This window comes from Anas acuta, chromosome 1, assembly GCF_963932015.1.
Source record: "Anas acuta chromosome 1, bAnaAcu1.1, whole genome shotgun sequence".
NCBI lineage: Eukaryota > Metazoa > Chordata > Aves > Anseriformes > Anatidae > Anas > Anas acuta.
Genome location: NC_088979.1, coordinates 28,572,482 through 28,588,266, shown reverse-complemented (window position 1 = coordinate 28,588,266; position 15,785 = coordinate 28,572,482). Strand labels below are relative to the sequence as shown.

Here is a 15,785-nt window from a genome sequence, read left to right as displayed (position 1 = left end):
AAAAAGGGAATGTCAGCTGGTAATAAATACAGCTTTTTGTATGCCTTTTGTGGAGGAGGAGGTGAGAAACGCCAACAAGATAGTACCATATCTGTCATTTTTTCTTGACAGCCTGTTTAGAGCATACTTGAACAGCAAGATTTCACAAAATTTGCACAATGCCCAAGCAGCTGCCCCGAGGAAATGGAAATCTGGGCTCCAGCATTCACACATATAACTGTGGTTGGCAATGAAGGGTTAATGCAGCGTCTGCTGAATTTCTTGAATGTGCATTTCTTTCGCTGGGGAGGCCAAGTATTTAGGGCCCTCCCACACTGGAAGCAAAATTATGCTCAGCATGCCTAAACATGCTTGTTGCTCACAGGGTTTTAGCTTTTTTTTTTTTTTTTTTCCTTGAACAGTAGCAGCAGAGACATTTTGTCTGGGAACCATGTTAGAAGAACGGGAAGAAGAACGGAAAAGAAGACCAGGCCTCATCCATTTCACAGACGTGGGAGTGCTGGAGATTGTGCTGGAAGGGAAGGGTGGTCATTGACTTGCTTTGTTCCCTTGCTCCGAGCTTCATTCACAAAACACAACTGTCCCTCATTAACCCTGCAAAATAGCTCCACAGGCTGCAAATACATCTGGGTAAGGTTTCCTGATATCACCAAATTCGCAGGAGAGAGGGGAATTATGTATCACCCATTGTTCCAGCATGTAATACAACATCACTAATCAGTCTCACCACCATTATTCCTCTTCATAGAGCACTGGGCCTTGCTCCTCCACTGCCACAAGCTTTACGGAGGCGTTTCCACCTGTGAAAACCAATTAAAAAAGAAAAAAAAAGTTATTAAATATACTGGAATAGATGTAGTAACATCTTCGTGGGGCTTGCACAGAGGTAAATGATAGCGCAGGACTGGAAAATCAAGGTTTGTTTACTGAAAGCAGGCCTTCCACTCACAGGGTCAGGCCTGTGGTTTGGAAGATGATACAGACAAGGTCTCCGATGAAAAACAGGTTGTGCTCTTACTCCTCAAATCTTCCTTACAACGTCTTCTGGGGAGGGTGTACTTTCTGTAGGAAGGCTCCTACTTCATGCAGTTAAGCCGACACTCGCCAAGTCACAGCAGAAATTGTGTATGAAAATCAATTTTGTTCCCAGTTGTTCTATTTGCTTTGGAGGTCACTTCCCCTTTCCTTTCTATGCCGGAGAAGCAGAACCCATCAGGGCAGGGCTTTGATCTATAGGCAATCACAAACCTCATTAAAGCCAACAGGCGCGCTGGCCAGGAAGGAGCAATTAAGCTCTTTTAAGGCGTAAGATAGCGAGAGCCTAGAAACCGCTGCCCAGGGCACAGGACTGCACAGCCAGGCACTGGGATGAGCTAATTCGTGTGAGCAAGCACTAATTTGGGGAAAGTCAGAGCTCTCCGGGGACCGCTTGCGAGCGCGGCAGCAAGAGCGCAGATTGGTTGCAGCTGTGTTTGCCTGCGTGCATGTCAGGGAGCGGAAACACCAGGCGAGAGCCAGCAGACAGTGGGAGAAGCAGTGGTGCATGGCCCTGAGAAAAAGCCAGGGGACAGCTTCTTCTGGGCAAGCATCCTGGCGAGAGCAGCAAACTTGGAGCGCCGCGCCGTATTCCCTCCCATTTGCTTCCTCTGCGTGCAAGGAAATGGGACGTGGCTGCAAGTTCTTCATAAATAAACGGGATCACACTGCGGAGATAACTGAATTCACCACCACGTTAGTTTTCCTCCTAACAGGAAAATCTGGCGACGAGCTGAATATTAGTTAACCGTGTGGGTCAAAGTCCTGTGTGGAAAACTACGGAGCTTTTCGGTGCTGCTAAAATATTTATCAGGGACCCTGCAGATACCGAGGCAGTCTCTAACATTCAGACCTCAAAACTGCAGGTGATCATTTTGGTTGCTGATGATCCTTCATGGACTTTTAATGCCCAATATTTCTCCAGTGCCTATGAAATGCAGTTTTTATGGAACGGTAACAAGCAAGTGCTTTCTCTGATCCCTCTTTTGGAGTGTTTAATACAGCTCAGATGTATCTGTTGAATAAGAAGTGTGGCCAGATGCAATATACATGTAGCTGTGTGACGTTTATGCACGGCTAAGGTGTTTGACACACAGAGCTGCTCTGAATAGTTGATTTGTGTTGTCTCACAGTGTCTTCTTACTGAGCTGTACTGGCATCGCATCTCTGGCAGGTTTGTTTCCCTATTTAGGTCCTGACAGCAACCACACAGCACATCTCAGGTTGCCTCTCTCCATCTGAGGATATGCTCACGTGAATAAAGCAGCGTGCTTTGAGAAGTCATCATCCTGAAGCCGGACCCGACTCTGGGAGTGCTCCGACACCTCTGCAACGGGATGTGAAACCTGAACCTCCTTCAGTAAACGTAGACCTGGAGCCCAGGATAAGTCTGAGAAAGGCCCTCAACTCTTCTGTTTTCTTTGGTGTTTCACCCTCAGAGACAAGTGCAATCAGACAAGTCTTTGGTAGCATAGCTTTGGAAAAGCTTTACTGGTGGAGAAGACAACCTGAGGAAAAAGAAAAAAAAATACCACCACCAACACACAACTGCTACTTTTAACTCCTGCTACTTTTATCCATCAGTTTTGTGATAGATACCTTCTCCAGCACGGCACAGAGGGTGGCTGGGGCCTGCAGTAAGCAGCTGGTGTGGCCAAAGGGCAAGACTCTGTTACTTTTGGCAGCGGTGCCAGCAAGAGCTGGCTGGAAGCATTTGGGAAATTATGGCCGGCGGGGAGGCACTTCTGTTTTACGTTGACACGTGTGCAGGCTGCCACTGGAACAGGCTCTCTTGCTAGCTCCCTTATGCTGGCATTAATGCCTGTTTGGCTGTGGGATCAGCTGGGTGAGGAGATTGATCCTGCTGAACACCCCCCCCCCCCCCTTTTTTTTTTTTTAAACTGGATTAGCTTTCAGCTCTGTTGGCAAGTGGGTCTAACCTAACATGTGGCCACATGGATGTCAGAGCCAGCAGAGAGAAGGCATCAGGAAAGCAAAACTAAGGGAAAGGAAGAGGATGGAGCTCTCTTTTGTCAGCAGCACAGTTGGCTTAACTCTGTCAATCCACCTCTCAGGGCGAAAGTACCTGTTATAGCTTGAGTCAGTTTAATGGCTCGCATCCACGGAGAGGAAAAATCCTTATTCCTGTTTTCCTCCCTCCTCTTCCGTTAGGCCTGGTGATTGCCTAACCGTGTACTGAGCTGGTTCAGCTCGTTGCATCAGCAGGAAACGAACCCAGGCACAGAGAAGGGAATAGCATGCTGCTGGCATAGCGGGCTGGATCACCTCGGGAGAGCGTCTGTGAAGCGTGGTGGAGCTGGTATGAGCAAGGCGAGTAGCAGAAGGGAGCTGTCAGGCTGCTGGCTGAAGCCCACCACACAGCTTCAGTCTCAGAAATCTCCCCTTGCAATGCTTAATGCAAGAACCATGGTCTAGGTCCTCTCTGGAGCTGGAAGATGCCAGTAGGTGCTGCTGCCCTTTGCCTTCCCACAAATAGATAATACCGCTGCAGATCTATTAATGCTCTTTTCCATCAGCCAGAATTTTCCTCTGAAACTTCAGCAAATGGCCCTTGATGCTGCTTCAGGAAAACACTCTGTGCTCTCAGCTGTGAGAATGCAAGCTCATAAGCAACCTGCCTTTGAAAAACCTGCGTTAACAATCAAGGGATTACAGAGTAGAGGAAGATGGACTACATTTGTGCAAAACGACTGGTTGTGTGCAGTTTCCTAAGCTGTATTACATATTTTGCATGTGTAATAGAAATAATCACTTGGATTACTCAGTAGAAAAGTACCCCGAGTATGTTTGATCATGCTGAGGACAGCCGTGGTACACTTGAACACAGAAATCCCGTGACTGCTTAGGAAATGATATGGTGGCTGCTGTGTTTGTCCTGGGGTTTAACCTTTCAGCTCTGACAGAAGCCCAGGAAAGGAAAGAAAATAAAATTTTTGGATGGTCCAGATGAAGAAGAGATACTCTAGGCAAGCCAGTCTGCGCTTTTATGTCCATACAACTCCCTCTGTGCTTATAAGGACAGGAAAATGAGGAAAAAGAATGAATAGAGAATAAAATATACTCTGAAAATACATGAGGAAAAAAAGTTGTACAATGAGTTTGTAATGAGTAGGGAATCTAAATGCCAAGAGTGACATCTTGTTGTTAATATCTTTAATCAAAATATTCAAGAGAAGATGAGGAGGAATTTTTTAGTATAAGGATGGCAGTTGGGAAAGCACAGACATGGGACACTTGGAAACGTAAATGCACAAGCGTTGGGATATCACTTGAAAGCAATTTGGGGATGGCTTTTATTATCAGTTTTCAGAAACAACCTGGAAATGCTTGCTTTCAAAAATCACAAAGAACTGGGCACCAACGCAGGAGGAAAGATGTGAGCTCTGGAGCGCATCCAGCGCGGTTCAGCAGCACCCCCGGCTCCCCTCACCCCCACGCTCCCCCCGACCACCCCTCACATCGGGGCGGCCTCTCCCGCACCCCCCGACCCTTTTTTCTCCTCATAACCCAGCCTCGCCGAGCACACCCCGCTCCCTGCCCGCCCCTCGGCGCTGCGGGGCGAGAGGAGGGGCGTGCGGCGGCGGGGCCGGGGCATGGCGGCCGGGGGGCCGCTGAGGTGAGGTGAACTGAGGCGGGAGCGGGGCTGGGCGCTGCGGTGCCCGCCCGTGAGGCGATGGCGGCCGCCCGCTGCCCGCCTTTTCCTTCCCTCCACCCCCGGGGCCGGCGGCTGGGAGAGGCGGCCCCGCGACCATTTTCTGTGGCGCCGCTGCCATTTCGGGAGGGCCCCGAGGGTGAGGAGAGGCTGGGGGGGGGTGTGGGGGTGGTGTGGAGGGGACGTGGGGGACGGCCATTTGTGCCGCCCTGCCTGTGGGGTTGCGGGGTGCCTCGGCTCTCCTCACACGGCTTGGGGACGGGAGCCTCCTGAGGAAAGAGCGCTCACCCTGACTAAAATTCCCTATTTATTTATTAATTTTCTTATTTATCAATCTATCTATTTATTTTTACAGGCCTTTCCGAGAGCTGAACGGCTTTGGATCTGCCCGGCGCTCCTGAGAAGAAGAAGAAGAAAAAGAAACGCTTTGGCTGTGAAATAATCAATATTGGAAGTGTGGCCGCTCACTTCAGCTCCTTCTTGCTCGCCTGGACGCCGGGGGAGATCCGGAGGTCGGCTGCTTTAGCCCTAGGTGCGTGGTCAGGCTGTGGTTCCTCTCTGTGGGGTGAGTGGGATTGAGGTTGTTGCTGCCCCAAAGAGGAGCGCCCACCTCCCCTCCTCCCGTCCTTGTCTCGTGGGAGCCTTGTTTGGGGTTGTTGAACACGCTGACCTGACAGAAAGCTGGTGAAGTAGCTCACAGGAGGTCCTGACAAGGTCTGGTGGGGTCCTTGTGAAGGAAAGGGGGCAGGACCCATCCTCACTGCTTTAACTGCTTGTGGAAATACAGCCCAACTTGGTAACATTTTATTTAGACTACTTACATGTCATTGAAGGAAACTTGTAACTGAGGGAAGCTCGCTTTCTGTTTCTGTTTTCTGTAAAGTTTGGAGAAATTTTGGTTTTGCTTTCTGCCTGCTAGCTGGTAAACCCAACTGTGCTGAGACACGTGCTAGATGAATTTGCGTTTGGAGTGCAGTAACGAGCTACGCTGCTTATTTTCATATTTACGGTTAGATTTCTTTTGCCATTCATTCTTCTGAATGGTAGGGCCATGCCAGTTTTTCTTTCTTTCAGGTGGGTGACATCTGCTGAGTTTGTACCCAGAGAACTACCTGAGCTCAGGTGAAGGGAGAAACCATTGTGCCTGTTGGTGTGTGCGCTACAGGTGGCAGGCTCTAGTTCCTTGTGCACCTGTGTCAGAAGTTACACGGAGCTTCCCCACAGAGAAGTGGTGGTGTTGCTGTGTTTTAAGCTGTAGTTAACTCGTGCACGTACCAGGTTGCTGGTACAAAGGGATGTGTGGGTACAAAGGCGCGCTTCAGTCCGCAGGCAGCTTATTCTCTGAAATTGGCCTCCTAGAGCAGAAGGAAGTTGGGCTCTCCAAACCAGTCCTTCAGGTTTTCAGTATTTTCGGTTTGCTCTTCTTACTGGTGCTGTAAGAGATTTTTTTAAAAGTAAGCTCATATCCTTGCCAATTTCTTTTTTAAATTTAAATCCTAAGCTTTTAATGCTATCGTACAATGATTTTGCAGTTCACTTGCATTTATGAAGTGTAATTATTTAATTGGATAAGCAGGCCTGGAATGCACCAAGACAGTTTTATTTGGATCGTGAAACCCTTTTGTATACGCTTTTGTATTTTTAGGAGCTTGCAAGTCTTCAGTGTTTGTCCTGCATTTTTGATGGGACACGTTGTAGTAAGCGTGTTCTGCGGTGGTTTTCAGTGCTTGCTGTCAGGCATACCAAGCTTCTCTTCCAGTTCCTAAGAAGCAAAATCCTCCCTGGTAAAGGAGATGGACCAGGGCGAATGTTTTCTGCGCTGCTTTTACTAAAAGATGGAGAACTGGCATTTCCATTTGGCAATTATTATCCTTTGAATGCGTGGGCAAAACTGACCTTTGTGCTGCTGCCATGGCTAAAAGCTACAAGTCCAAGTTGGGAAACAGAACTGTTCATACAGAGAGACTCAGGAGCTTAGGGGCAAAATCACCCACTTTCTTTCATCCCAGTGTTTTTACTATTAGGAAGAGGAGGCAAGAGAGAAACCTTGCGTGTGCCAGCATTAAGAGGTGTTTCAAAATTACTTTCTTTTTACAGAAAATGAAGTTTCTGCGCGGGATCTGTGGCCTTAAAGGAAACCTTTGGTGGCACATGGAGTGATTCGACCTTTTTTTCCAGGGCTTTTTCCCTGGCTTTAACGGGTGCCTTCTTCTGCCCGATCACCTCAGTGCTCAGGGTGAGTAGAAAACCTGGCAACCTTTTCAAACTTTGCTTATCCAAACGCAGGGAATCCCTCTCCTCCTCGGTGCTGGAGGAGCACGGAAGGTTTGCTTACGCCTCTCGGGAATGTGAAGTCTCACCGTGGCTGTATCTGGCCTCTCGTGGAGGAGACTCAGCGTTGACCTTGCCTTTCTTCCCTGTAGCTATCTGTGCTTTCCTGGGATCAGTGCTACGCTATTGCTCTTCTTGTCCTGTGCAGCATGGATATTTCTTTGCGGATCTTCTCTTGGCTCTCTTTCTTTGCTGCTTTATATTTCCAAGAGGGGACAGGAATCTTCGTAATAACACCAAAACTACTTAAAACAGCTCATTTGTATGCTTTGCTTGTTACGGGACACTACTTGGATGCTCTTTTTTTGCAATAAATCTTTTATATGATAAAATTCCTTTTATAAATTATTTTAAAACATAGCATGGGATGACTACACAAGGCAAGCATCTTTTTAATTACAGCTCCAAACTAAGCATTTGAGAGTTTTGGCAAATACAAGCTGTCACCCTGTTTGGTCTTTTATTAGTTGTGTGTTTTCTAGAACACGATGTAATTACAAGGTACCTGCACCTGAGAGCTTGGCTTTGGTGAGAGGCACGGGGAGAGCAGTGGGATGTGTCCTTTCATTGAGACTTCCCATTGCGAAGGAATGTGTGGTAAATCCTTTTCCAGTAGGTCCTGCCCACGAGAAGGAGTTGCTGAGGCATTAATGCTGTGAGAATGGAACTGGAAATAGGGTTCGTGGATGAATAAAATAGTTCAGAGTTCTGTTTCGCTATGAATTATCAAGGATCATGGGCAGCCGTTCTTTGAAGTATGCTAAGTTTGTGCTGAATAGCTCAATGATAATGTTCACTTGGCTACTTATAAATTATTGTGGGAGAAAATGGAAGTTTTTACATGATTAGAGACTCACCTTTGTCTTTGCATGTAGAATAAAAGAGCCACGTGCTCTGTAGTTGAAGAACTTCTGAAATGCGTTCCCTACGTTGTTACCATCTTTATTTTCTTTCCTAGGATACGATGGAGCTCCTGGAGGAAGACCTCACCTGTCCCATTTGCTGCAGCCTGTTTGATGACCCTCGCGTCTTGCCCTGCTCGCACAACTTCTGCAGGAAGTGTCTGGAAGGCATCCTGGAGGGCAACGTGCGGAACGTGCTGTGGAGGCCGGCCCCTTTCAAGTGCCCCACGTGCCGGAAGGAAACTCCGGTGACGGGAGTCACCAGCTTACAGGTCAACTATTCCCTGAAAGGCATCGTGGAGAAGTACAACAAAATCAAGGTGGCTCCCAAAATGCCCGTCTGCAAAGTGCACAGCGGGCAGCCCCTCAACATCTTCTGCCGGACGGACATGCAGCTGATCTGCGGGGTCTGCGCCACCCGCGGCGACCACACGAAACACGTCTTCTGCTCCATCGAGGAAGCCTACTCCCAGGAGAAGCGGGCTTTCGAAACCCTCTTCCAGGGTTTCGAGACGTGGCGCTGCGGGGACGCGCTCTCCCGCCTGGATACGTTGGAAACCAGTAAGCGCAAAGCCCTGCAGATGCTGACCAAGGATTCCGACAAGGTGAAGGAGTTCTTCGAGAAGCTGCAGCACACGCTGGAGCAGAAGCGCAATGAGATCCTCTCCGACTTCGAGACCATGAAGCTCGCCGTGATGCAGGCCTACGACCCGGAGATCAACAAGCTGAACGCCATCCTGCAGGAGCAGCGGATGGCTTTCAACATCGCCGAGGCCTTCAAGGACGTGTCCGAGCCCATCATTTTCCTGCAGCAGATGCAGGAGTTCAGGGAAAAAATCAAGGTGCTCAAAGAAACCCCGCTACCTTGTTCCAACGTGGACGTCAGCCCTACGATGAAGAGCTTCGACACCAGCCAGTGGAACGGGATCAAACTGGTTGACGTGGACAAATTGGCCTTGCCTCAGGAAAACAGCACCCTGAAACTGAAGATCCCCTCGGTCTTCTCGCGCCGGTTGATAGTAACCACTCTTATTTGCTTGCTGCTTCTTGCTGTCACCCGAATGTCCTTCGTGGAGTCTGTCGTTGACAATCTCCAGGGCTGGAAGTCTCAGCTCTTTACAATTAGCTTATCTTATTTGGCAGATACGGTGGAGATAGCAGATCACGCCGTCTTTTACTGGGAGCAGATGACAGATGGAGCTTCGCTTCTGAGCGAAAAGTGTAAAAACTACACGTTGGTCGTACTGGATAACGTGGCGCAGTTCGTCTGCAAATATAAACTGTTGTGAAGCCCCTATGAAATGTAGGAAGTAAAAGAGATCGGGTGAAGGAAACGTAAAGCTTTGTAAAACTAATTGTGCTTTTTTAAAAGGCTTCCAGTGAGAACGCTCAAAATGTTCTGATTCCAAATGTTCAGTGATGGTTCAAAATGGTCGTGTAGTTTGAGCACTGCTGACCTGGAAGGTGAAGGGGAGCTTTGGAAAAAAAAATCAGGATTCTTATTGCAGTGGTGATGAGGGGAATGTTCCTCATTTTAAATCATTTTCCTTACCAAAACATAGGGCTGAACTTAGTGGGATGGTAACCTATTTGTAGAATCAGAGCTTGTGTACCCTTTGATTAAAAAGTGTTCCTTCCTGAAGGGCGCTGTTAATTTTAATTTATTTTTTCCTCACGGGGTTCGGACACAGGCAGAGCAGTTCTGATGGGGAAGCAGAGCGCTGGACGGGGCGTAGCTGCCCCCCTGGAAACACTTCCTACCTGAGTCTGTTTGCTGGTACTCACTGAAACAGGGCTGGATATATGTGTGTATGGATATATATACACACAGGTCTCTATTTCTGTGTCTAGCCAAAAGCTGAATTATCCTGAATACTCAGATTGCTGTAGGTAATGGCTGTCGTTTACATGTTCTGTCCAAAAACCTATCTCCAGGGCAGCAGCTTGAATAAATCCTAGGGGTACAGAGAATCCAGCCGAGGCTGCTGAGAGGAGGACAAGCTGCGTGCTCACAGTTTGCTTTTCCGTTGTGAAATTGTCGGGGGGGCGAGCTGTCTCGGTAGAGCCACCTTGCTTTGAAGCCACAACTCCTTAAAAAGCATCTTTCAAGCAAACAGCTCGGTGTGGGGAGGGGCAGGCCTGCAGCCTCGTGGTGTAGCCCTGCAAAAGTGGCAGCAGATTTCTCCTCTCCGTCGATCCAGCTTGGGATTCCAAGAACCAGGAAAATGTGTAACGCCCTGGGGGTGTGGGGGTCGTGCTTGGAAGGGCTTCAGCCCTGGCAGGGGTGTAGGCTCTGCTGCTGTTACCGGGTTTTCGTGCACCTTGTTTCAGGAATTAATTGAATTGAAATAACTTTCTGAGTGCGTCGGCTTGGCCGTGGGGCAACGCTGATTTCAAGTGAGCTGGAAGCTTGAGTTCCCTGAAGTGCCCTTTGCTGAGAGCACACGATCCGGAAATACATTGCCTGAAGTGCATCCAATCTGTTCTGCTGGTCTTCCAGTAGTCCTTGCAGGCGGCTCGTTTCAAAAATAAAACGTGAAATTCCAAGAATCGGAGTCACCAAGCAACCGAGCCCTGCAAACAAACCGCTGGTACGTCGTATTTACAGCGTTGTTGCCCAGGGAGCCCGTGGCTGCTCCACACCTCGCTCCAAACACTCGCAGCAAGCGGCGAATGCTTCGTGCAGCTGCGGATGGCTGGTGGTTTAGGAAAGATCCAGCTGCAGGCGCGGAGAGCAGAGCGTCCTAATAATTCCTGAGGGGCTGAGCCGGCGATGAGCAGTCGGGAGGTGGTCGCCCTGAGCGTGGGAGGTGTGAGGTTTGTAACCCGGGCGTCCACCTTGCGGCGGTTCCCCGAGTCCAGGCTGGCGCGGATGTTGAGCGAAGACGACGAGGAATTTAAGCTGGTGGACGGGGAATTTTTCGTGGACAGGGACGGAGCGTTGTTCGCTTACATCCTGGACTTCCTGAGGACCCTGCAGGTCTCTCTGCCTGCTGATTTTTCGGACGTGGAGAGGCTGCGCAGAGAAGCGGAGTTCTATCAGCTCCAGCCGCTGGCTGAGCTCCTGGGCCAGGAGCACCTGCTGAAGCCACGGCCGGAGATCCTGGAGCTGCGTTTCTTCCTGCGGGAAACCCAGGCTTTTTTCCGCATCTTTGGTTCCTGCAGCAGCACCGTGGAGAGGCTCGCCGAGCAGATCACCGTGTTCACGGCGCAGAGGTGGAGCAGCCCTTTTCCTTCTCAGCAGCCACTCGTTCCCCTTCCCTCGGAAAGACCTTCTCATCATGACCTCATATTTCAGTGTGGAACTGAACGCGCCGCCGGTGACCAGCTTGTGGCCAGGTACTCTCCGTAGTGGGACTTCTCAGTGGGGAAAGGCCTTCAGGACTTCTAGTCCACAGAGTACACACTCGTTTTAAAGACACTATGGGACAACTGTCTGAGAGAAATGAACAAAAAATCCTTCTTTCTGTACTTTTAATTTGATATTTCTCCAGTTCTGAAGTGCCCAGTTGAATTTCTGTTAGGCTGATTTGCCTGTTCTTAAAAATGTTCCCGACTTTTAAAAATCCTGTTCTTGATGTTTGTCTTTCTGTTCTGTTGGGTCTTTCTCTCCCCTTCCCTCCGTGCTCTCTCTGCCAGGCTTTAGGATTTCGTGGCATCGGTGACCTCCTAGGAAACTTGAAAAACACAGAGTGAAATGAAGGGAAGGAAACAAAATAAGGAGTGAGGTGCAGGAGAAAGCTGAAATCCACTGGCTCGTGGTCTTGTAGACTTAAATATCAAAAAAAGAATGGCTGAACAGGGTTGAAAACACCGGCGGAACTGAGGTTCAGGGGCTGGAAAGCTTTTGTAGAGCCTTTTAACTGCGGGGAGGGAGAAGGGGGAGATCATTAGCTGCGTGCTGCACAGTGGGTTTTCTTTGAAATCAGAGCCAGGTTTGTTTTTTATTAAGGCCGCTCTAAATCAGGGAGTTTTGGGATAGCAGCACCGTATTCTGTTGAAAACGTAGAGTTTTTAAACAAGCTCTTGCTGGATGTCTCCATCGTATGGAGCCGCGTTCTTACTGGCTAAGAAAACGTAACCTCATTTGTCCTCTGCGACTGTTAGAACATCTGGAACTTTATGGAAATTTCACTGAAATCGTGCCAAGAGGGTTATTCTCTCGGAATATCTGAATTAACACTGCACTCCTTTGATTACCGAGTTTATCTTCCTTCCTTTCAGCTCTCTGTAGCCGAGCGAGGGGAGGGAAGAGGGAGAACTACTTTGCATTTGTGCAGCAACGCGTCTTCACGTGCCAGACCTTAATTTTGTAATTTTGGAAATGATTTTACAGGACTAGCAGTTGGCCGGGTAGGTTCCGACAGCTTGAGTAGCGGGAAAAATATCCCCGATTCCTTCCTTTATTTCTTCAGACTCGGTGAAACTCTTCCTGTGGACGAGCCTACCTTGATTAGTGGAACGAGAACACTTTGATTGCGCAGCCTGCTGAGTTTCTGTTGACTTAAGTCTGTGGTGAAACGGATTCTTTTGCCTTTTTTTTTGTGCTTTCCATGCCTGTTTGGTGTAATTCCCTGTGGAACAGTTTCACCCTGTCAACGTACGTGTTTTGTAATAGTATTTTTACATGACTGCTGTTCCTTGAAGTGTCTGGGTAGGTTCTTAAGCTGTACTTTATATCAATTAAAGCTCTCTGAGGTGACATGGGTATGATTTTCTTACTTGTCGCCACACGGCCTGCTGTACGAGGTAACTTTGCAATAAATGTCACTGTTTGTAAGAGAGATCCTGTGTGCTTTTGGGATGATTGTGGCTTCCTTCTCCTTCCCATCACCTACTCCTACCTGAAAACCGCTGTGGCTTTAGAGCACGCTCTCTCCTTTTTAAGGCAGGAAGTTTTGTAGTGGGGGTGAGAGAGCAGTGCTTATGATGAAGGAAGAGTGAAATTGTCTTCAAAGGAGAGAAAAGAGACCCAGAACCTGGCTGCTGGAGGCCTGTGCGACTGTGCTGAGCTGCACCACCTGAGGACCCGGTTTGTTTTTTTAAAAAAAAAATGGATTAAATCCTGCCAGAAGTATCTAAAGTGTTCTGTGACCGCTTTTTATAACTTATTTTTTTCTCATTTTAGGTATGTTTCCATAAAGCCTGACACCAGGAAGCTGATTAACGGCGTTAACGTGCTGGGCCTGCTGGTTGACACCTTCCTCAAAGACGGGTTTCGCCTCGTAAGCACCAGGACGGTTTCCAGCGAGGAGAAAGTGGAATGCTACAGCTTCGAAAGGCTGCAGAGGCCAGCAGGCCTTGCCGTCGCGGTGAGCCAAAGCCCGGGGAGCACTGGGGCAGCACAGGGAAAAAGAAGCCACACGCAGAAGGGGAAATAAAGCCTTTTCCTGTAATCTTTTGAAGGTGGAAGAGGGCTGTGTCGGCACCACTGGCCCTTTTTTGTTTGCTTGTTTGAAACTGCAGCTATTGAGGGAAGTAACAAACAAACAACATTTTATTTTTGTAGTGTTTGGAAAAAAAAAAATTGCCTTCCTGCCTTTGAGTGCTCCACCCTCTTCAGTTCTAAATAAACGAGCCACAGATTCAATACTGTGTTTGGGGACCAGATTCCAGCATTTTCCAGGGCTGGTTTTGTTTTTTCCCTGTGGCTAACGTTTATGTCAGGACTCGCCGAAAACTCAGCCCCTCCTTCTAGAAACTCGTTTTTGTTCTGCGCGTCAATGTAAGCAGGCTTCAGACGTGATAACACACGAAGGAGTAAACAAGGTGACCCGATTATCCTCCGAGCAGTTTGGAGAAGTGGTTGGAGGAGCGGTGCGAAGCGGAACGATGGGATGCTGCTTCTGCTTTCGGGAGAGGACCTGCACGGCTTCTCCTACGCGTAGCTGAAAGCTGCAGCATCGCCCGTTGTGTTGCTGTGTGACTCAAGACGTGAGAAGGTGGCTTTGTGAAGCCACCACTGGTGGTGGTGTGTTGATAATGTGGTACTGTCTCTTGCAAAATGCTCCTCTGTCCTCTGCCCCCATCTGAGGACACTGAGCTGCTCTTTGGTGCTGGGAATTAAGAGAGAAAGGTCTGCAGAGAACGCTGGGGAAGCGAACAGAGGGTCGGTTCTCAGAGCTTCCACTGTAAGAAGAAGACAAATACGATAATCAGTCCTTCAGATGGAAGAGTTGGTCAAATTTTTAACAAAATTGAAACATTTTTTAATGCTTGCTAAATGCAAAATGTATTTAGGAGGAAGGCTCAGCAGAAGTTGCTTTTAAAGCCCTGGGGCTGTTAACCCTGTACAATACTTTGTAAAGATGCCCAAATTATCTCAGGTTCCAGGCAAGTTAAGGAAGCTTTTAGAAATTAAGAACCTTTCATCCTGCATTGTAAGCCTCAGACCTGGCTTACAATGAGCTTTAAAATGCAAATTTATTTGCAGCACTTAAGTCTGGGGGTGGTGGGGATCACCCTCCTGTGCTTTGCCTGTAGGATTTTCAATGAAATGGATCATTCCAGGCTGCTGATACCACTACTGGGCGTTGGTGTTATTTTGTTGCCACAATAAAGCATTTCAGCTCGACACAAATTCAAAAGTCCACTGGCAATGACGAGGTTCTCTTTGCTTCTTTTAGAGCTTCCTAGCGGGGAAATAATGTCATTATGGGACTACCTCTCCCAAGCAGCTCACAGGTTAAATAATGTAGAACATCGTGATGTATTGAGTGTGGAATAACAGCCTGGATGCCTTCACTTCAAACTGGATTGTATTTTTTGGTCAATGCGTTGAAGTGTTGAGCACGGCCCTTTTGTTAGGCCTCTGTTTATTTTATTTACTTCCTCCTCACTACGGTTGCGCCAGGGGAACAAGGAACCAGCCCCTTCCATACTTGCAGGGCTGCTGCCGTGTGATTTGGGCTTGCCCTGAGGCCCCAGCTGGGTTTGCAGCCTCTGGATGGTTCTGCCCTGCTGTGAAGGTCTGTGGCAGGAGCCACGCAAGGGTGGGCTTTGTGGTCGGCCTATTGAAGGCAGATTTAGGGTGGCACAGCAGAGTGCTGTACAAAAACACTCCTTGTTTTCGAAGCAGCGGGTTTGTTTTGAGGTAGATGGACTGGCTTTCCAGAAAAGTTCCCATTCCCCAAATTGAAATAGAACCAAAACCAATAATTGTGAGTAGTGAATGAGTCCATAACTGTGACTATTGGTGAGGAGACTTACCAATAATAGCAAGAAGAAGACAAAAGTGACAACTTTTTATGGCAAAGAGGAAAATATGGACTTGAAACTGTAAGCATCCTGATACAAATGATGGCTGACAGCAACAGTGTAATCCATATGAGAACTGTTTTAGAACTCTTTGTGTTAACAAAGTTAGGCTCTTGCACCTACTGTAGAAGTGGAGAGTTTATTTTCACTGCTGTAGCAGCCATTTCACAAACTGGGTTTGGACTCCTTTAAATTGAAGTGAAACAAAATTGGAAATATTCACATTTGGATTAATAAAAAACTTTAACCTATGCCATTACTCATGCTCCACGGTTCTGCCTAAATGAATACTTAATACAAGCATTTCACAGCACCACAGCAGGGCTGAGGCTGTCAGGGAGCTCTGGAGGCCCCCAGCCTCAAGCCCTGCTCCAGCAGGCCCCCAGCGCAGGGTGCCCAGGGCCCCGTGCAGGCGCCTTGTGCCGCTCTGCCAGGAGGAGCCCCCCCAGCCTCTCTGGGCAGCCTGGGCCAGTGCTCAGCCGCCCGCCCAGCACAGAAGTGCTGCCTGGTGCTCAGAGGGAGCCTCCTGCCTGCCCCTTGGTGCCCACTGCCCCTGGCCTGGCGCTGGGCACCCCTGAACAGAGCCT

General features: G+C 48.5%; 2 protein-coding genes and 1 long non-coding RNA gene across 5 annotated transcripts in view; 2 read left to right on the top strand and 1 right to left on the bottom strand.

Annotated features, from left to right (window-relative positions):
- The first annotated feature begins 5,095 nt into the window (after positions 1 to 5,095).
- Positions 5,096 to 9,586, top strand: TRIM13 (tripartite motif containing 13). Its single transcript, XM_068674195.1, has 3 exons — positions 5,096 to 5,240; positions 6,806 to 6,944; positions 7,998 to 9,586. Exon 3 carries the CDS (start codon positions 8,004 to 8,006, stop codon positions 9,228 to 9,230), a length of 1,227 nt encoding a protein of 408 aa, XP_068530296.1. The 5' UTR covers positions 5,096 to 5,240; positions 6,806 to 6,944; positions 7,998 to 8,003; the 3' UTR covers positions 9,231 to 9,586.
- LOC137852497 (uncharacterized) overlaps positions 5,234 to 15,785 on the bottom strand; it is a 33,326-nt gene continuing 22,774 nt past the window's right edge. The window contains exons 2-3 of one of the 3 annotated variants that reach the window (XR_011093887.1): positions 7,897 to 14,070; positions 5,234 to 6,141 (exon numbers count right to left, since the gene is read on the bottom strand). This is a non-coding gene — a long non-coding RNA (uncharacterized lncRNA). Of the gene's footprint in view, positions 6,142 to 7,469; positions 7,707 to 7,896; positions 14,071 to 15,785 lie in introns of those variants that run through there. The other 2 variants (XR_011093890.1, XR_011093888.1) reach the window with 2 other exon arrangements.
- Positions 10,715 to 15,457, top strand: KCNRG (potassium channel regulator). The gene is made up of 2 exons (XM_068674208.1): positions 10,715 to 11,280; positions 13,070 to 15,457. Exons 1-2 carry the CDS (start codon positions 10,715 to 10,717, stop codon positions 13,320 to 13,322), a joined length of 819 nt encoding a protein of 272 aa, XP_068530309.1. The 3' UTR covers positions 13,323 to 15,457.